The sequence below is a fragment of the Schistocerca nitens genome, chromosome 5 (genome assembly GCF_023898315.1).
Source record: "Schistocerca nitens isolate TAMUIC-IGC-003100 chromosome 5, iqSchNite1.1, whole genome shotgun sequence".
NCBI lineage: Eukaryota > Metazoa > Arthropoda > Insecta > Orthoptera > Acrididae > Schistocerca > Schistocerca nitens.
Genome location: NC_064618.1, coordinates 434436563 through 434458917, shown reverse-complemented (window position 1 = coordinate 434458917; position 22355 = coordinate 434436563). Strand labels below are relative to the sequence as shown.

Here is a 22355-nt window from a genome sequence, read left to right as displayed (position 1 = left end):
GCAAATTACGCTGTTGTGGTATACATGGAGAGAAAAAAAAATCTTCCAGGGTTTCTATTCAAAATGAAATATGTATGATATCTGTACAATGTTTGGTTCTTGTGCAATAAATAATTGGAAGTGTTCACGGACTTTATGTACACCCTGTATTTTAAGTACTCATGATACAGGAGGTGGTTGTTAGGAAAGGCAATAGGAGTAAGAAGAGGGAGAGAAGGCAATTCACGTCTGAAATGATCTGGTAGCTGGAGCACCAGAGACGGGGACAGACAGCAAAAGCCATCTGCTCTGTCACAAAGCTAGATCACAAGAGAGTGATTAGACTATGCTCTGCACTCCCAGACATGCCAGGGCCAGTGGGTGACTCCTTTCTTATGCCTCCTATTAGGTATGTGTGGCTGGATTTGTCAACAAGGGACTGGAAATTGTGGTGTGATGCTGATACCATGGTTTGACTAGGCACATAGACACTGTTGGAATTCATGCTGGCCGCTAGGATAAAGGCATACAAAAAATTTACAATAAAATTTCCTATAAAAATCTTAAAATACTGTGACTGTCAAATGCCCTGTACAGTCCTTCCCCTTCTTCCCCTTACCATGAGGCCCAAGTGCCATGGGAAGTTGACACATTTGAGGACTTAGCAGATAGGAAAGAGATGTTACAATTAATTGTCTGTAGTTTCTGAGGAGGGAACTTTGACAAATTAAATTTCTCTAATTTGTTAAGAGGTCCCATGTTAGTTTACCACTTAATATATTACAGCAAAACTTTGGGTACATTGCAAGAATAATCACAATTTAACTACTTCTTTTTTATCTAATTTTTAGTTTACTTTGAAATGTGTGTTTATGTTCATGGAGCACGTATTGAAGAGCACCCCTTGCCAGATGGCTTCAGTGTTTTCACTGCAGAGCTGTCAGCCATGTCTTGTGCTCTTGAACACATCTGATCATGCCCTGGCGAGTCATTTCTCCTGTGTAGTGACTCCTTGAGCAGCCAACATGCTGTTGAACAGTGCTACCCTTGCCATCCTTTGGTAGCATCCATTCAGGAGTCCATCCATGACCTGAAATGGTCCCGTTGTCCAGTGGTGTTTGTGTGTACCCCAGGACACATTGGAATCCCAGGCAATGAACTTGCCGACAGGCTGGCCAAACGGGCTATGCAGAAACCGCTTCTGGAGATGGGCATCTCTGAAACTGACCTGCGTTCTGTCTTATGCTGCAGGCTTTGGGAGACGGAATGGCATAACAGTACACACTACAAGCTGAATGTCATTAAGGAGACTACAAATGAGTGGAAGTCTTCCATGTGGGCCTCTCATAGCGAATCAGTTGTCCTCTGCTGGCTCCGCATTGGCCATACGTAGGTAACGTGTGGTTACCTCCACTGTCGCGAGGACCCCCCTTGGTGTTGCTGTGGCTCACAAATGACGGTCATCCACCTTTTGCTGGAGTGCCCAATTTTAGCCTCTCTGCGGCGGACTTTCAATTTTCCCAGCACACTACCTTTGTTGTTGGGTGACAATGCCTCAACAGCAGCTTTAGTTTTAAGTTTTATTTGTGAGGGTGAGTTTTATCATTTGATCTAAGTTTAGTGCATGTCCTTCGTCCCTCTGTGTCATCCATCCTAGTGCTTTTAGGATGGAGGTTTTAATGTGTTGCAGAATGACTGGCTTCTCCTTTTTATTCCCATGGCCAGCCAGCGATGGTAATCTGCTCTCTTGTTTTGATCTACGTGTTTTGTGTCTCTCTCTGTGGTTTTCTTGTCCAATTTTGTCCATTTTAGTGTTTGTTGCCCTTTTGTCATTCTTGTGGTTTTCTCCTTTCTTCCAGCTGTGTTTTGTATGTCTTGCTTAGTTTACTCCCACCCTTGTGGAATTATTTTAATCAGAATGACCTATCAGTTTAGTCCCCCCTCCTTCAAATCAACCAACCAACCAACCACCTTGCAACCCATTTTTCAATGACATCGATCGGCATCAGCATCCTATTTGGCAGTCTTTCTCATCTCAAAACAGTGGGCTGAAGCTTCCCTGTCGTGTTTCACCCATTTTCAGGCAGAATCCTACAATGAACTTATCATTGAAAGGGAACTTAGCATGGCCCCCTTCTCTTCCCATGATTTGCCCCTGGCTCCAAGTCCATTCGTAACCAATTGCTTCAACACCTCATGACAGTATCTCCTCCAGGTTTTTAACCATATTTGGCTTCAGCATATATTCAGGGTATTCAGGGTATTACATGCATGTGAATAGTAGCCTCACCTGAAGCACTTAAGTCAACTTTGTAAAGAGATGGCAACTCCTGTCTTGCTCATAATCATTCCTCTAATTCCGATTCATAACATAAGAGCCACAATTTGTTCTCGCAATGCATTAATGGGACCCTAACTAACACTCTCCACTCTCTATCGGGAGATGTGTGTTAAGGCATTATGTGCACCCAAATATCTCTACTCAAAATTGAAATAACCTAACCTTCCATTTAACTCAATCTTACTGCAATTATATTCCAGTCCACATGTGAACCATCCCTAAAAATGAGATTAAGAACACTGGCAGAAGATTCTCTTGAATACTGTCCATTAAAAACTATGATACTAACTTAGAAGATAATTTGGCACATGTTACTGCTTATTAGCCCAAGGAACAGGCACTAGGTGGAAGTACACAAGAAGAAAACCTAGCAGTAAAATGTGTAATGAGAATAACACTTCATGTGAGTGCTACACAGTTCAGAATTTTACACCCAGGACAGAAGTACAGAACTCTGTGCCGGTGACTTCTTTCTGGTCGCTGTTTGTTCTTGAGATTGAGAGTCTCTCTCTCTCTCTCTCTCTCTCTCTCTCTCTCTCTCTCTCTCCATATCTGTGACTCAGCATCCTACTATATGGTGAGTAGCAACTTTTGCTTTTCATAATATTGTCACAATGCAACAGGATTACTGTGGAGCCTCGTCAACAGGACCGTGAAGACAGCTGGCTCGCATATCCACCCTGGACACTCAGGTGAATGATTGAGAGTGCTTGAATGCCAAAAACTAACCAGTGAAATACAGCTCAGGAGACTTAATATGGATTTTTTCTGCCTGTGCAGAAAGTGGGATGCAGAAAGTGAGACTATCAGAAAAATTGCTAAAGCAATACTGTGGCCCATATTGTATCCATCATCACTGTTCAGACATCACATGTGAAGTAGAGGCTTCAGACACCTCGTGGACAAGACAAAAGTACAGAAATGTCATCCATGTCCTCCTTATGAACCCTAATACAGTCCTGAGGTGCAGATAGATGATGAGTTTTCTCATAAAGTTTGCTTGAAGACCACCTTGATGACTGCTAAGTTCTGATGATAGGAACTACATCTGATGCTTATGGAAAATGATGTGACAAGAGGAACAGGACATGAGGATCTGCCAGTGTTGCCACATAGAGGACTATTGACAATATCTAGATCCAGGGTGCTGTAATTGGCTCCAGTGAGAACTTCTGAAACGTTAGGTCACTGTTTCTCCCCAAGAGAGAGCAATAGTGCGAGCTGTAATGTAGTGTAGTGGTTAGTTTCACTGGCTGGAGTACTGTGTGTTACCAGTACAAACTCATCCACCAGCGGTTATTTGTTGTTTGGTATTTTCTGGAATGTTCTTGGAGTTCCTTATGTAAGTAATGTGTGTGTGTTCTGGAATATAGTATGTTTCTATAAATAGCAGGACACTCTGTCCAGAAACTCATTTCTATCCTTTCTGTATGCTGGCATTTGTAATAAACATTTTTTCAGTACTATATGTTTTGGACTTGATTGCAGTTACGATGTGACAGTATATTCTGTGGCATGGCCAGACATAGATCCAATATCTGTAAATGGATAGTAATATTTTCTCACGGAAAATTTATCGTTGAACCATCCTAGCATGAAGAATGGTTTCTTGTTGTTTAAAATTTGTGTCAATACATATCTAGCATATCATGTTGTGAATAAATTTAAAACTGATCAGTGGCTTCTGACAAATCTGGAATGCTGCTATGTTAGTGTTGGTTTCTCATTGTGCCCTACATGCTTCCATTACTCAAAAAAAAAAAAATACTCTGGTGTATCATTAGATTCACTTGATGCTTAGTCTTGTTTGTTATACTTTTGGAGCATCAGAGCATCTCAGAAAAGATATTCTGTTGGTCTTAACTTTTAACTGTAGGATTTTTCCCATTTTTCTGAAGCATGTTTGGAAGCTTGTCTCACAGTCATCTATAATTGTTATCACTGTTGTACAGATTAACTGCCCTGCAAGGAAAACATTACTTTGCAGGTGAGGATATTTGAGGAAAGAATATAATTTATCTCTCAAGATGACATTTGTTTCTAGAAAGTTCCACGTTCAACTCTGTCTGGCACATAGTATTAATATGCAAACCAATTTTGTGATGCTCGAACAGTCCACGGGTGTACTGCCGATCCACAGTGTCCAATGGGCACAATATTTCGGCGATCAGACATCTCGCCATCGTCAGGTGTGCACCTGATGATGGCGACATGTCTGATTGCCGAAATATTGTGTCCGTTGGACACTGTGGATTGACAGTACACCCGTGGACTGTTACAGCAAGAAATACGCCAGGAGAAACTGAAGAATCACATCATATACCTCTATGGGGAGGAGACGTATCGCAGGATGAAGAAATTCGACAAGCTGCGCCACCGAAGGAGCCAGTTGCTGACTTATCTAGCTTTTCTCAAGAGATGTCATGCCGATCAGGTTGTGCCAAACTTTGCTAAGGTCACACATCACATTGATTCTGCAGCAGATAAGAGAATTATGAAGCGTGCTAGCCTCGCCTTTGTTCATGAGAGGGTACACTTCACCAGACACAGCCTTGAGTACGACACCCAGGAACTAATTGAACTAAATCTACAACTAGCCAGTCATTTTAATTCAGGGACCTGGGACTGGATTGATGGTGTTACCTGGGTGATCACCAATTCTGCACGTAAGAAGACGTCGGGATGTCAGATATCTAAATTCTCTCGTCTCTCTGACAAACCGTCGCTGGAGGCTCCACGCAAGATAGTCATCAATCTTACGGACATTGAGCTGACTGGGGATTCAGTTTCTGTTCTGGAGAAGGCACTTCATTTTTCTCCCACACCTAGGTTCACGCCAGTAGTGGACATTGTCGGTGCAGTTGAACAGGTTGTTGTGGGACTACCGCCTGAAGCAGCTGAAGAAGTTTGATGGGAAAGCTGCTGTGCTCTGATGAGAACTAAACCAATCGAGTCGAATATTACCAGCAGGGAGAGGGCAGCCATTCGAGACCTGAGACAGAGCCATGAGATTGTTGTCTTACCTATATGGATATGGTGTCTATTCTTTCGGACATGTCCAAAAGAACAGATACCATTGATGACCTGCAGCTGTCTAGAACAAAATTAGGATTATATTAATACCATCAGCTGCTGATCTCCTGCTTACGTGGCAGACACACTATCCATCTGAGCCACTGAGGACACAGAGGATAGTGCGACTGCAGGGACTATCTCGCGCATGCCTCCCGCAAGACTGACATTCTCACCTTGTATGTCCACACACTACATTCAAAGTGTCCCACCCCAACACACTCATTACTCGTGGAAGACATTCTTAACAAGTCCGCTAAGAATGTGGGTCTTGCGGGAGGTGTGCACGAGATAATCCCTGCAGTCACACTATCCTCTGTGTCCTTGGTGGCTCAGATGGATAGAGCGTCTGCCATGTAAGCAGGAGATCCCGGGTTCGAGTCCCAGTCAGGGCACACATTTTCACCTGTCCCCCGTTGATATATATCAACACCCGTCAGCAGCTGATGGTATTAATATTATTTTAATTTTGTTGTCTTACTGGCTGACAAAGGCAATGCTACAGTTGTTCTTTCCCATAAGGACTACATTGAGAAGATGCCGAACCTGCTAAATGATGAATTTACAGGAAGATAAAAGCTGACCCCACAAAGAAGGTGGAGAACAATACTAGAGCTCTTCTCAAGGATGCAGATTCAGCAGAGGGTGTTGCCAAGAAATTGACACCTCAAGGACCTGTATCGCCAAGACTTTATGGACTCCCTAAAGTCCATAAAGAAGGGGTGCTGTTATTCCCAATTGTCAGCAACATTAGGGAACCTACATATTTGCTGGCCAAATGCCTGGCAGAATTACTAAGCTCTTATGTGGGTAAATGCCCTCATCACATTCATAATTCTGTGGATTTCGTAAAAGTCTCGACAACGTTAAGCTGAAAGACTCTGATATCCTGGTGAGTTTTGACCTTGTTTCATTATTCACCTGGGTGCTTCTTCAAGAGTCAGTTGAGCTTATTGCACAGAAATTTGACGAGAAGACGTCCGACCTTTTCAAGCATGTTCTGACCTCCACATATTTTCTGTTCAATGGAGAATACTATGAACAAACAGGAGGAGTCACAATGGGGAGCCCACTCTTGCCCTGTGGTTGCAAATTTCTGTATCGAGTATTTTGAGGAGGAAGCTTTGGCGTCATCCAAATGGAAACCTACTTGTTTTCTATGTCATGTGGATTACACATTCGTGATCTGGCCCTATGGAAGGGACAAGCTCCTAGACTTCCTTACACACCTGAAATCCGTACATCTGAACATTAAATTCACTATGGAGACCGAAGCAGAAGGAAGATTACAATTCCTGGACATCATGGTCAAAAGAAGAGTGGATGGCACACTGGGCCATGGGGTATACAGGACAAAATGCACACTAACCTGTATTTGCAAGCAGGATAGCTGCCACCACCCTGCACAGAGGAATGGGGTGCTAAAAACACTGGTACACGGGGCGCACACCATCTCTGATGCAAAGAGTCTGCCTCAAGAGCTGGAACACCTCAAAACTGTATTCTGGAAAAACGGGTACTCAGAATGGCAGATCAGACGCGCTCTCAGCCCTACCTCTACAGTACAGCGTATGGAGACGGAAGAAGTCACGGAGAAAGAGAAAACCACTGCCTTTACACCGTATACTGGTGCACTATTTGGGAAAATAGGATGAATATTGAGGAAACACAGATTAGGAACTGTCTTTTGCCCACCAAATAAAATGCGAGCATTATTGGGAAGTGTCAAAGATGATCTTGGTTTGCAGAAGGCGGGCATATACCAGATTCCATATCAATGTGGCAAGGCTTATATTGGACAGACAGTGCGCACCATCAAAGATCATTGCCGACAACATCAGAGGCACACTCGTCTTGGGTACCCCAACAAGCCAGCGGTCACAGAACACTGTTTGTCTGAAAATCACAAAATGAACTACCGACATACCACGGTCCTGGCACAGACATCTAAATACTGGGACAGCGCCATTAGAGAGGCTATTGAAATTCATATCGGGGATGGACTCATCAACTGAGACTGCGGGTTCAGCCTCAGCAGAGCATGGGAACCAGCATTGAGTCTAATTAAGAAGACGCTCAGCAAAGGAAACGAATGGGCGACTAGGGCAGACAAGACAATTACACCGATGCCTCCACAGACGCTGACACAAGCATCTCATCAACTGCTGACGCACAGGCATGGACCGTGGAGAGAATGCCCACAAGGGGAGGGGATTTAAGATGACCACTCACCCTCAGGAGCTCAGTTCGTCAGCGCACCTGACTATGGCGACATGTCTGATCGCAAAAATATTGTGCCCGTTGGCCACTATGGACCGGCAGTACACCCGCTGACTGTTCGAGCAAGAAATAGGCTGGGAGAAACTGAAGAATCACAATTTCATGATATTTGTTGTTTACTGGAAATAAAGCAATAACAGTTTATTTGGAGCACGTGCGCTCTCTCTCTCTCTCTCTCTCTCTCTCTCTCTCTCTCTCTCTCTCTCTCTCTCGTTATGTATGGTGTCAATGATGTATTTTTAGATTTTTTTCATAAGTCATAATAAGATTTCATTCAGTCCTTGAAAAACAAAATAATTTCATTCCAGTACTTTTCTGACACAAAAGAAATGTAAATTTGCTACTCTTCCCAGCCTCCTATGTCTCTCTCTTCTCTTAATATACTCGATGACTTTTGTTTTTCTCTATCTTTCTCTTTCACTAGAAGAAAGAATACTTGTCTTTTAAAGGCCAAAAAATAACATAACTCTGTTTAATGAAAAAAAATTGTATTTGCAGCTCTCCGTAGACTGCGAGCATCAAACCAGGTAGAAGAAGATATAGAAGAAATGAGGGCAGAGGAGCGTGCTCAACAAGCAGAAGCAACAATATCAATGATGGAGCTCATTTGTTCACCAACACTGAGGTCCCCACTCATCATAGGTGTTGTAATGCAGCTTTCGCAGCAGCTTTCAGGGATCAATGCTGTGAGTAGTAACAACAGACATTATTTGTGTAACTTGAAATTATACTGGCTTAAATAAGTTGTACCTGACTAGCTTTGACCAGAAACTCTTCATGTATACCTACAAAAATTATAGTAGTGCAAATTGGATGACACACACAAAAATAAAGCTGAAATGAGGTGATTTTGTGAGGAATTGGGAAAATGAGAACAGGCATCCAGTAACTGCAGAGAGAGAGAGAGAGAGAGAGAGAGAGAGAGAGAGAGAGAGGTGGGTGGGTGAGTGAGTGGTGGGAGGGGGGAACGGGGGGACGGGGGGGGGGGGGGGTGGAGGACTAAGTGGGTAAAACAACAGTCTGAGTGGTCAATAACAAGATGATTATATATAATCACATACATTTTTATCTGCTTCAGTAATGTTACTCTCCTAACACTCTCTTACCACTACAGGATCCAGCAAAATAACCACTTAAATTTTGTATCTGAGATGGGGTTAACCTGCTGCTTTAATCTGGAGTAATTGATTCAGTGTGAAACTAGAAGTGTACTGCCTGGAAGTAATTAATAAATAAATGTTTTTTTAAAGACTGCAACACTAACATTCATATGCTAATTCGAGGAGTAATGTGCACAGAATTCAGAATCTCCTCCTCTACATCTGCAGTTGTAGGTATTGGTTTTCCCTACTCCAAATCAAGAAGTACAAACTTCCTAAAAATGCACAGTTGGTGATGGAGATGTTAAAATGTCTTCCAATCTGGACATTTTCAGTGTGAGTACCCCTCCTGGTATAAATGACGAGCCAGTGCAATGTGCCTTACCATACATGAAATGCACTTCTGTCAGTTGCTGATTTGAGTACATGACAAAATCCAAACACTCTATGAGCCCTTTGTCTCAGATTTAATTGCTCTGTTAATATCTTCTGTGACTGCAACTATGTGTAGGGGAAAAACGTTCTGGTGAATGTGACTGTTTTGAAGGTCATAACTTGAAAGCCGAGCATTTTCAGACATATGTTGCAAGAACTATTACATTGACCATGTATTGGGAATAAATTCCTGAAATTTTGCCCTCTAAGTGAGTAACATATCACAGAATTGTGTGTGAGCTGATTAGTGGGAGCAAATGCGCATGGAGTGCTCCATGTATTATGCTTGTACTTCTAACACTTTAGACGACGTGGGCTGTGGTGTGAAAATGGATGCATGCAAAATTCACACCTCTTTCACATCAGTTGACTTATGTGGTATACACAGCTGATCTTCTTCTGTGGATAGTTGGCTATGTCGATGTCCAAAAATTTCTTCTCCAAAGAATACTGCTGGTTAACGGAATTTATCAGACTCTCTCTCTCTATCTCTCTCTATCTCCCCCTCATGAAATAAGTGGATAGGGGCAGAATACTTTTAGTTTAGTCTTGGTATATTTCAACTTTCACAAAGAACAAATTCACCACTTCTCACATAAATATTTGAATGTTTACAAGGCAACTGATTTGTCTTGCATTAGACTCAATTAAATTCATTTACAATAGTGCAGTTTTTGCAACCACATAATTTAAGAATGTGTCTTGCTTCTAGCATGTCCAATACATGAAGAACAGTTAGAAAATTTTTAACTGTTCTTCTTTTTTCTTGTTACAATAATCAACGATATAAAACACCATAAGATACATAAACACTCCTTGTTCTTCCAATACAACTTCCATGGGGCAAGCGGCAAACACTTGTCGATACCGTTCGACCATCGCGTGTCACTACTCCTTTCCAGCCTGCACACACAATCATGTGTCACATGGTATATACATTCTCTCACATTTATTTTTAAAAGATCGTGTGTTTGAGAAGGTAGAAGGACAAGTGGTTCTTGAATTTACATGGAAATTCTCAAAGCACTACATGCTATACCTAACTTGATGCATTAACTTAACAAATTTGAGGCAATGCAATCCACTTCTCAACCTCCAAGGAGAAAATAGACTAGCTGCACCTGTGTGTGTGTGTGTGTGTGTGTGTGTGTGTGTGTAGTGTTGTGTTGTGTTTTCTTGATTATATGTAAAATACTTGGAAGCTAGCTTTATCAACAGGACGTATGTATCCTACTATCTTATTGAGTTCCAATATTGACTACTGTGTTGTGGATTTGGAAATGTGATTTTATTTGTGTGTGTGTGTGTGTGTGTGTGTGTGTGTAGTGTTGTGTTGTGTTTTCTTGATTATATGTAAAATACTTGGAAGCTAGCTTTATCAACAGGACGTATGTATCCTACTATCTTATTGAGTTCCAATATTGACTACTGTGTTGTGGATTTGGAAATGTGATTTTATTTTCTCATGTACCTTGCAGAAATAATGAAGACAGATGCCCTTACTGGTAGAGTAACTGAAACGTTTTTGTTCTCTTGGATCATTCTCGGGAATAATTATGACATTTCTGGTAGAAAGCAAATAAACTGGTGTTCCTATAATTTTTTTATATCACTTTGCATTATTGTACCAGCTGTTTATTTTATTGGAAAGTAGAGCAACTCTAAGTGGGTTCAATGCACAATATTAAGTGTGCCTGTTGAGTCTTCACAATATGGTGAGAGATAATACTGCTGATCACTGTGGACAAAAAGTTAATATTAGCATACTATTCAGTCCCATTATTTTGGATTATTTGATGGATGGACAAACATGTCAGAATTTTTTTATGAGATACAATATCAAGGCCACCTATGGTAATGCAACTATGTATTTCCATATAAAGCAAGATTGCACAGTGGTAGGACAATGGACTTGTATTCAGAAGGATGGCAGTTAAAATCCTCCCCTGGTCAACCAGGTTGAGGCTTTCAGTGGTTTCCCAAAAGTGCTTATGGGAAATGCTGGCATCTTTCCTTCGAAAATAACATGGCTAATTTCCTTCCACAGACTGAACTTATACTCTATCTCTAATGATCTCATTACTGATGGAACGTATCGCCATGATCTTCCTTTTTACTTCCTTCTATTTCATACTTCCAGTGTGAAAGTCTGCCACCTGAATTACCACCACTCAGGTGTGTTATTTCTTGTTTGTGCTTTGCTCATGGCCCTCTAGTCACATTAAATCTGAACCTCTTTGATTACTTTGCTATGTTGTTGGGTGAAAGATGTGATCTATAAAGAGGAAGTTAGTACACTTGAAGAAATACTTAGCATGAATTAATAAGAAACTTATGTGTTTACAGTAATCAATAGTATCGTTGAACAAAATATTGTCTTTTCCTTTCAGACCACTTTGTTTGTTGCATGAAATATTGCTTATAAGTGGACCGTGGGAAGTTATTTAACCAAATGTCATGCTGTCTTAAGTGAGGAAGCTGCCCAGTTTCAGATAATAACAATATTGGTTTGATGATAATGGGCTCTTATGTAATTAAAATAAGAATACATAAATTTATTTAACTTGTGAAATACTGTTGAACACATTTAATGTACTGTAGTAAAGCCAACTGAAAGTAATGAAAACACATTAGTGTAGGTCTTGTTGGAGGAAATATTAAAGCTGTTATTTGCAGTTCATTTGTCACTTCAGATAACTGACTCATACTGTAGTGTTATTTATGTAATGCTAAATGCAAAAGAACAACAAAACTTGTAACTGGATCTTTTTTTTCAGCCATTTCACTCACCATCTGAAGTTGATGGTAGTGTCATACAAAATCTAAGTTCATGTATTCACATGATTACTAATCCGGCTATGGTATTTGGAGAGGTTCATGCAGCCTTACAGCTGAAATAGGCCAAAGAAACTGGTTGTAGAGATTGAAGCTACAGTGAAGCAGTTCATAAAATTCCTTGACATTTTTCTAGAACAGGTAGTCCAAACACCAGCATATGATGAAAACTGTTCCAGTTTACTAGTCACAACATACCATTCTTCATGACCTAAAGCTCCCCTTTTAGTGCTTTCTGTGCATGTGTTATAATTATTGCCCGTGGTGTTTATACCCCAGTGTATTAGCATCTTCAGATCAGAGGATGTTTGAGATGAACACCTTGAGTGACTTTCACTATGTAAACTCATGAAATTGCCTTAAAAGATGTTTTGAGCACATTGACAAATACAGCTAGAAAAAATTTGAAAACTGATGATTGGACTGTTTGTGGACAACATACTAAAAACAAGTACTTTTGTATATTCTACTGAATGCATTTTTAAATTTTGACTGTTCTCAGAGGTTGTTGACTATGAGGAAAAAGAAGACATCATGTGGCAGTTTGGTACACTTATGATTTATTCTTGAGGCTAAGGAGTGAATAATGTTGAAAACATCTGTTCAGTTAAGCTCACATATTCTGTAGGTTGACTTGTTGTGAAGATCTGTGTGTTGAAAACAGAGATCTGTGTGTTGAAAACAACTATTTTCTGATGCTTGGTTGTTGAATAACACCCTTTGTGGAATTTGTTTGTAACCTACAAACCAATCTCATATAATAGCATTGGTACACACATTGTTCTATAAATTTTTAGCCAGATTTGTTTCTGTTTGTTACTTTTTTAATCACCAGATTATCATTTTATATAGAGGAATATGATACACTCAATCGCAGATATCTATCATATTTGTGAGAAGGTGAACTGTTCAATTTGATGGTGCAGTGGGATCTGTGTGTCGCTTGGATGTTATGTCTCTAGGCCCCATATGATGATCTGAATGGCAATTCTGCTCAGGTTTGGTAAGCCTTCAGCTAAATTGCATAAGTAATCAAAATGGAAATAATTAATTTGAAGTACAAACTATCAGACTCATATCTGGAATTTGCCTCTTGTATTAATAAGACTTTTAGACCTCAGTACATTATATTGTTGCACAATATTGGAGCCCAAGCATGTGATTTCATGACAAAGATACTGTGGTCATGCACAACTCTGGTTGATGAATCGTTGTTGGTAGCTCAGATTGTAATGATGGTTATCCAGGTTTCAGTTCAGCATATGTTTTTGTAGTCTGATGCTGGATAAGGAGTTGTGTGCAACATACCACCCAAAACCATCATCACAAATGGATACTAAAGTCACCACACCAGTCAAGTACCTACAGTAACACATTTAATAAGGGATAGCAATTAGTTAAGTTCAGGAACACTGCCACTGGATACTCAAAGATTAGAGTGTGGTCACCTGAACAGTTATGTTAGTGCACACCATGGAATCAGTCAGTTGTATCTTTCTTGGAAACAGAGTGCAGTCGATGCACAGGATGGTAAGGATCTGCCAGTAGTCAATGTGAACAGGTCTGATTACCTTATGAGCCATGCAGAAGATGGTTTGAGTAATTAATCTTGCTACGTTATTAGGTTGATGCACAAGTTTCTAGCATTTTTGTTTCACATGTTGCTGTGGGTTTATTTATTAATTGACATTGTTATTTGTAGTTCACTAGACTACTTTAGTTTACATATTGTCATTTTGTCATTTGGAGATAGTGAGTGGAACTGTGGCTGCTAGAAAATGGAGTACCATGTGGAAAAATAGTCTGAACATTTCTGACATAGACTTCTGTTTGAGTTCAATAGAAGGGTGACAGCAGTGGAGGCAGCCAGAAACATTTGTGCCCTGTATGGGGATAATGCCAATGGACAAAGCATGGCAAGAAAGTGACATTCTTGTTTAAAACAGAATCATTTTGACATTAGTGCCTTCCACATGTAGGAACACCTCCAGGTGTTAATCCACAATGATCCACATCAGTGTACTCAAGAACTGACAGATGTAATGGACTGTGATCGTTCCACCATTTTGTGACATTTTGATGATATGGGGAGGTTTCAAAAATCAGGTGTATGGGTATCTCATTCTCTAAGCCAAGATCACAAAAATCAGCAGGTGACCATATGTGCATCTCTGCTTGGCTCGTCATCTGTTTGTTCACAAATGTCACTGATCATTCCTATCCTGTATTGATATTGGTGGTGAAAATGGTGTCCTCATGCTAACATAAACAGGGTGTATACGACCCGGGACAACCGGGAGATCCGGGAAAAACCCGGGAATTTTTTCATCTGGGAGAAAACCGGGAAAAACCCAGGAATATTTTAGAATTCCGGGAATTTTTCTTTGTTTTAGTTTTCAGCTAAATTTTTGTGTTTTTGACTGGTAAGAACCAATACTCTAACAAAGTATATTACTGTATCCCCATATTGCAGAATAATACTGCAGCAACAAAACATAAACGAGGAAAAAAAAAAAGAAAAAACAACAACAACAACAACAACAACAACAACTTAAGTTGCAAAGGAAATGTGCCATATAGAACAACAAAACAAAGTGCTCATACAAGTGTCTGCCAACAGCAAAGTGTGTCAAATGCTTTAGGAAGACTATACAATGTTTCCTAACAACAAATTGCCTCCCTCCGATGACAACTGTTTAAATTAGATTCGTTTGAGCAGTGGCGGGCAGGTGCAGTTGAGTCGTGTATGAGTAGTACCTTCTTTCGCTTCTGGTTACAGAAGTATGGATGGGCACCACTACTTAATATTGGCCCAGTTCGGAAATGTAGTAAATCTGGCACTGATGCCCAGAACAGTCTGAGTTGTGGTAGGGAGATGGATCGTCTCCACGCGACCTGTGTTTACATTCAGTGATTTTGTTGTTTCCTCTTAGTTTATTGCTCTCACGTTAAATGATAACAAATGGATTTTTGCGGCCGGGAGTTATCAAATGAATTAAAATACATTTGCATAATTACAGAAGGCCAAAATATGTTATCAGTTTTAGATTTTATTTCCACCTTCCTGGCAGTCAAGCATTAATCACCTTGCGGAACAATGAAGTTATTTTTGTTGGTTTGCTAAAGAGATTTGGCTTTCATTAATCTTTTCTCTTTCATTTGAAACGAAGCGTTTAATTTCACACTATTGGCTGGTTTCAACTGTTCGCTGCATTTCAAGTGCACATACGGCATTATGCCATAATAAAGAACCAAACATGAGATAATACACTACTGGTACTCCAAGAAAACTTACATACAAATCTGGACATATGAATGTGCATTTTAATCCGAATTATGCATTTTAGCATGTTCACGAAATTCCGATGCTCTTGAAGTATCCTCTGATGTCTTGTTTCTTTTATGACATAATGTAAGATCTTTTAATGTTTTACACGTACGAACATATGGGCTTCCTGCATCACCATAGCTGTGTAAGTGCGGTGACGCCTATTATCTGGCGCTCTCTTCCAGCTGCTGAAACGAACATATTTCTAACAGTTGCAGGAAAATATTGCGAAATGTGGTTTGAAAAGAGTTACATTCAAACCAAATTTCCTTTTAAACAAGATGAACTATGTGCGAGAATGTACGATGAATTACTTAAATCACAAAATGTTTGACTCTCATTTAAAAATCAGCTCTTTGAGGACGACCATTTAGAAGAATTTCGAGCCCAGAAGATCGAACATTTATGTCGTTATTAAAAATTTTACAGGCACACTTATGTGATGTATCTTAAAAGTGTAACACTTACAAAAAAGATCAACATTATATGTGGAAGCTTAGCTTCTCTTCCAGCTAATTAATCTTAGAGACCAATATTATACGTGAATGCTATGTATATTAATTTAAACCATTAACTTTTCTTATTTGTGTGTTCGCGCTACTTAAGAGTGATCTTGCTATTGGCTTACTACATCACGTGTCCGTGCTGTCATCAGCTGGTGAGATCATGTGACAATGAGCTATGACTGGCTTACAAAAGTGCCTCACAATCTCAATTTCAATGCTTCGGAAAGTGACATGCGATGTTTGGTGGAATTCAAATTTATACCTCCACAACACGGAAATATGCAGTATACAAGTTGCTGCACATCAAAGGTCTTTCAAAACGTCGGTATATAAAAACATAAACATGCAAAGAATTGATCAGTTTTACAGTGCGGAGGAAGAGTATACTGTCACTTAACACGGAAAAAGTGTATTTTCACCCGGGAGAAAGTGTATTTTTAACCGGGAAAAATCCAGGAATTTTTTTTTCTTGTCCACGTATACACCCTGATAAAGAAAACAAAGTAATTGCTGAGCCCTAACAAAGCAGCAACTCCCCACACAAAGACCTGTATGCATCAACAAAAGATAATGTTATGCGTGTGGTGGAACAGTGGCCGTGTGGTGTACTAAGAATTGCTTCCCTGAGGTGCAACCATCACTGCTGAAATTTGTCAATAACTGAGACATTTTTCAGATGCAATCCAAGAACAATGACCAGGAAGACTGTGTGGAGAGATACTACTCCACTATAAAGCCCACACGCATTCTGCTGGACTGACAAAAAAACACTGCACAGGAGCTGGATTGAGAAGCCATTCCACAGCCACCTTATTCACCTGATCTTGCACCCTCATATTTTCACCTTTCCTGCTCACTATTGAACAACCTTCAAGAACGTTCATTTCTGATTGAAAATGCACTCCGAACATTGCTTGAGATGTTCTTCACCTCAAAATCACATTATTTCTACAGTTGTGGAATCAAAAAGTTGCCCCAGCGATGGCACACGTTGTGAATAGTGTAGGAGAACATATTATTCAGTACTAATGTCTCTATTATGTGTATCTGTTGTTTTATTAAACTTATGCAAAAATGATACAAACTTATGCACCCTCCCAATATTTTTATCAAACTCTTATTAAAGTTATTTGCAATTTGAAGAGTAGTTCACATATACAATGGAACCCAAAAGTAACAGAACACAGTTAAATCGTGCATTCTGGTTTGATCATGTTGTGGTCAGCACCAACACAAAGAAGGAATGAGGGAAGTTGCGATGGCCGGTGGCAGGAATCCAAAATGATTTGTACACTAAACTTCCTAATTAACAGACCACTATATTTCTAAGAAGAAAAGAAACCTAACTTCACTTCTGCTTCACATGTTTCCTAGATGCACTAGCTTTACACACAGTTATTACTCGCAGAACGCAGGCTAAGTATCATCTTCCTATTACTCAGAACTGATGCTCTCGAAGTCTGTTACTGAACTGGGACAAACCAGCAATGGGCAGCTGGTTAAGCCAGCTTTGACAGGAGGTGCTGAACTCTTCCTGGAGGTGTGTCGCTGCCCTCTTTTTCCATTGGCTTGAGAGTCATTGCCTTCTTGATGTCATTTTGCGGCACTGTGCTGGTTGGTGTGCAGTTAATCCTTTAAGACTGCACAGACCAATGTCCATGACTTCCATTACCTGACAGTGATGGTAAATTAGGTTAGCTTCCAAATAATTCTGATACCTTGCGAATTTAATGTTATGATAAGTTACTTCTAACACTGCATGTAAAGGAGTGCCTTATACTAATACAGGAGTATTCCTAATTTAGTTGCTCAGTAATGCATTCATGAAGTTTGACAGGTTGTTAATTTAAATTAGCTACAGATTATTTTAAATGAATCACTTTAATTACTGTATTGCTCTAACAAGGGAACCTCCCCATTGCACCCCCCTCAGATTTAGTTATAATTTGGCACAGTGGATAGGCCTTGAAAAACTGAACAGAGGTCAATCGAGAAAACAGGAAGAAGTAGTGTGGAACTATGAAAAAATAAGCAAAATATACAAACTGAGTAGTCCATGCCAAGACAGGCAAAATCAAGGAGAGTGGGACACCAGTAGCGCCGTGGTCCCGTGGTTAGCGTGATCAGCTGCAGAACAAGAGGTCCAAGGTTCAAGTCTTCCCTCCAGTAAACAGTTTTAAATTTTTATTTTCAGACAATTATCAGAGTTCAGGCACTCACACATAATCAATTTCGCTCTCCAAAATTCCAGGACATGTTCAGATTTGCTTGGACGTATGCAGGATTTGACGGTCTACACACGGAAAAATTTGAAAACGTGAAAAACATATATTTTGACAGAGCACAGAGAAAACTGTGCGACTGTGAAACTGTTGCATTCATTTGTTGCAGTTTATGTGACACACTCTTATGTTGTCATCACTTTTTTGTGAGTGATTATCACATCCACAAGAAAACCTAAATCGGGCAAGGTAGAAGAATCTTTTTACCCATTCGCCAAGTGTGCAAGTTAGGTGGGTTGACAACATATTCCAGTCAAGTGACGCAGATGCCGTCACCAGTGTCGTATAGAATATATCAGATGTGTTTTCCTGGACCAAATGTTTTCAGTTCCCATTGGAGAGGCGTGTCCTTTCGTCTACTAATCGCACGGTTTCGCGGTGTGGTCGCAAAACACAGACACTAAACTTATTACAGTGAACAGAGACGTCAATGAACGAACGGACAGAATATAACTTTGCCAAAATAAAGCAAGTAAACTTTTCACTCCAGGGTAGACTTGAACCAAGGACCTCTCGCTCCGCAGCTGCTCACGTTAACCACGGGACCACGGCACTCCTGTGCCCATATCGTCCTTGATGTTGCATATGTTGCACATGGACTACTCAGTTTGTATATTTTGCTTATTTTTTCATAGTTCCACACAACTTCTTCCTGTTTTCTCGACTGATCTGCGTTCAGTTTTTCAAGGCCTATCCACTGTGCCAAATTATAATTAAATCTGAGGGGGGTGCGATGGGGAGGTTCCCTTGTAAGTATTCATTTTTATGAAGGACCTTACAGTTAAATGCTTGATATTTTAAATCATGCTGTTTACTTTTTTTCACTTTTAGTTCTGCTTTTAGTGTGAGTTCGTATATGTACAAATAAGAATCCAGTGCTTTTGTGAGTTTCTATCAATGTATTCAATGTATTGAAATAAGTTTTAAATTTCCAAATCGCATCTTCTGAGTAAGTAACAGTGACTGAAATGGCATATCCTTGTCCAGCCCCCTTGGGTATTGTAGTGAAATGAGTAAAACAGCCGGCCGAAGTGGCCGTGCGGTTAAAGGCGCTGCAGTCTGGAACCGCAGGACCGCTACGGTCGCAGGTTCGAATCCTGCCTCGGGCATGGATGTTTGTGATGTCCTTAGGTTAGTTAGGTTTAACTAGTTCTAAGTTCTAGGGGACTAATGACCTCAGCAGTTGAGTCCCATAGTGCTCAGAGCCAGTTTTTGAGTAAAACTGCCACTTAGGAGGACTGTTGTGTTTACGTATCACAACTTGGCACTGTAACTTTAGTAAACAGTTCATTTTGGTAAGTAAATGCCAAATGAATTCCCTGCTTCCAGTCAGTGGATTTTTATCTTTTTAATCATGAAAACAGCATCCATGCATGAATTTTACTTTCTTATTATAATTTATTCCCATGAAATACACTTCCTGACATGACTTTTAATGTGTGATTCTAGCAGACATTTTGTACTTCTTCCTGTATGGCAATTCCTCAACAGTTTTCACAGTCTAGAGAGTTCTCTGCTCTGACTATTTTCATCTTAGCCCCACTTTTGGATTAAGCCTATTCAGACTGTGTGGGACTTCCACCACATTTATTCTTCGTGTCATAATAGTCAACTATGCATTACTGATTATTCAGAAGCTTCTTTGTTGAAATTTCAAAGATTTTTACCGTAGTAATTATGTCATTTCTCTATTGCAAAATTTAATTGGTGCCTTACTTTTGAGAGCAATGAGAGACATGGATCATCCTCCCCTCCCAACCAAATATAATTTGTTGTCACTCCCATTTTTAATGTATCACAGTTGGCTATTATTTAATACTGATAACAATTAAGTATATAAAGTATTTCAATATAATGATGATGATGATGATGATGATGATGATGATGCTTTAGCTACATTAATTATTAGCACAAAGTTTTGTCATAGTTTACATTATTAGTATTACACTTAGTACTTGGGTTCATTATGATCAACATGTGAAAGTGTGTGTTTCCCTTGTTTGAAAGCTCTATGCAGGTTCTCAACTAGCAAGCCCACCCTTGTGGACAAGCTGTAGAGCAATCATTTGGAAAGTATCCCATGTTAAACACCAATGGAAATTTCTTAGAATTCCTTGGCATTTTTATACATTCTTATGCTACTTTATTTTCCAAAAATTACCTAAGAAACTTGGAAAGTGATATATGTAAAAATAGAAATGGGAGGGGTTCACGGTCCCCTTCCTCCCGCCCTCATCTATTCAACAACCATCTTCATCCTTTAGATCCATGCCTGTCACTTTGAGTGTTGTCTAGTGATATATCCAACTCGGATCACATCTATTCTGGTAGTTACAATTACACTCTTCCCATTGTAATTTGCTATTAATGGAAAATACAAATGTGTTTGTTCCCAGAGTGAAAGTTCAAGCTATCATACTGAGCTTCATAATTACATCAAGCTCTCCACATGCCTTAGCTGATGTCTCAGCTTTCAATTCAAACCAAGTTACTAATACCTGAAAAGAGAAAATAAAAGAAATATCCTAACCAAACAGAATCACTTTCTCAAGCAGTGAAACTAACCTGCTCCTGAGAAGATGGATTGTGAGACGTCATAAGGTGATCAGTTCCGGTGCTTCAGTGGCATAAATTTTTAATCTTTTAGAAAGTTTGTTCAGAGAGAAGGTGTCATTTGTCAGTTTTGCGTAGTCACTTTTTAGCAGTATTATGGCCATTTCAGAGCTAAAGCATAAAACAGCTAAAATGAGATCAGAAGGGTTGAGTTTAGTTCGTTAATTTTATCAGTTAACTAGAAAGATCAATCAAATTAACAGTGAAATTCTAACATTTGAACATCATCAATATTCTTACATTCCATCCTGGATTTTTCATTGCTTGAACAACTGCAATATATTTTTAAAGGCCATCAGATTTGCCATTGACTGTACAAATCATTTTTTTCTCAAATGTACTTTCAGGCTTTGGGTCACATTTCAGCCTTTGGGTCACTTCCAAGTGGTACTGCAAAAGCTAAGAGAATACAAAAAGGAAGCTCAGAGTCTACGTAGAGCACTGCAGAAACATGTCTTGTAGAATTAGTGCATTACAAAAATGGTGAAAATAATACATCATCTTAAAATGCTCCAACATGTATATGGTTCATCATCAAAAATAGGCCTTTTCACAATAGAAGTACTGTAACATGAGATGAGTGGGAAGCTCTGTACATTGTGAAATCATGTAAATTACATGAAATGTTACCAGTGTTAACATCTGCCACATAAATTGCTACAGATCAATGTTCTAACACTTTGTTTACATGTGAACTAAGACTGTTGGTGTGAAAATACTTTTACAAGGCAGACTGTTTGTATGCTAATCAGAGATATAGTACATACCAGTAATATCAGTTGTAAGCTTCATAACATAACACATTTTTCTATCTGTTGACAACATACCATATAATGGAGATACGAAGTCACAGATAGGCACAACAAAAAGACTGTCAATCAAAGCTTTTGGCCAAACAGGTGAGAGTGAGAGAGTGGGGGGGGGGGGGGAGATGGGGGGTTTGCCTAATTCTGATGGAGGCCTGTCTGACGGAAAGCATTGTTTGACAGTCTTTTTGTTGTGTGTGTCTGCAACTCAGCATCTCCACTGTATGGTGAGTAGCGACAATCCTTTTCATAATATTGTCATTAGTCCACCCCAGATTTTCCATTGTTTGTTGTTGATGACATACAGTTTTCTAGGTAGTGGTGTAGTTATAAGCTGCATGGGAACAGGATAGGAAAATTTATTTATAACCAATTAGTGTAAAAACACACGTTATCTGTTCAGAAGGTCACACACTGACTTGGGGACTCATACAGAAAAGTTAAACATCAATAATACTAGTCATTTACACATTCAGAGAAGAAAAGAAGTGATGATCTGTAAAAGTTCAGGAAAAAACTGAGAGTAGAACAGATTTCGTGCAGTTTTCTCAGAGATTCCTATTGAAAGCTAAGTTACTTTCTGATAGTGGATCTGCATTGGCTACTAATTGTCTGAAGAGAAAGATTATGAATGCTTTACAGAATTCAGTCACAAAATAAAGTCATCTGTCTCATTTCTATCAAAATACTTGTCAAAGTTCATTATATTAACATAAATCTTTCTTCAAATAATAGAAAATCCAGGATGGAATGTAACAATATTATGAGAAAGAAAGTT

At 39.6% G+C, this 22355-nt stretch overlaps 1 protein-coding gene across 2 annotated transcripts in view; it reads left to right on the top strand.

Moving 5' to 3' along the window:
* LOC126260852 (glucose transporter type 1) overlaps nt 1-22355 on the top strand; it is a 522947-nt gene that overhangs the window by 336414 nt on the left and 164178 nt on the right. For both annotated transcript variants that reach the window (XM_049958265.1, XM_049958264.1), the window contains one exon: nt 8171-8358. In XM_049958265.1, the coding sequence (XP_049814222.1) occupies nt 8171-8358 (188 nt within the window). The remainder of the gene's footprint in view (nt 1-8170; nt 8359-22355) is intronic.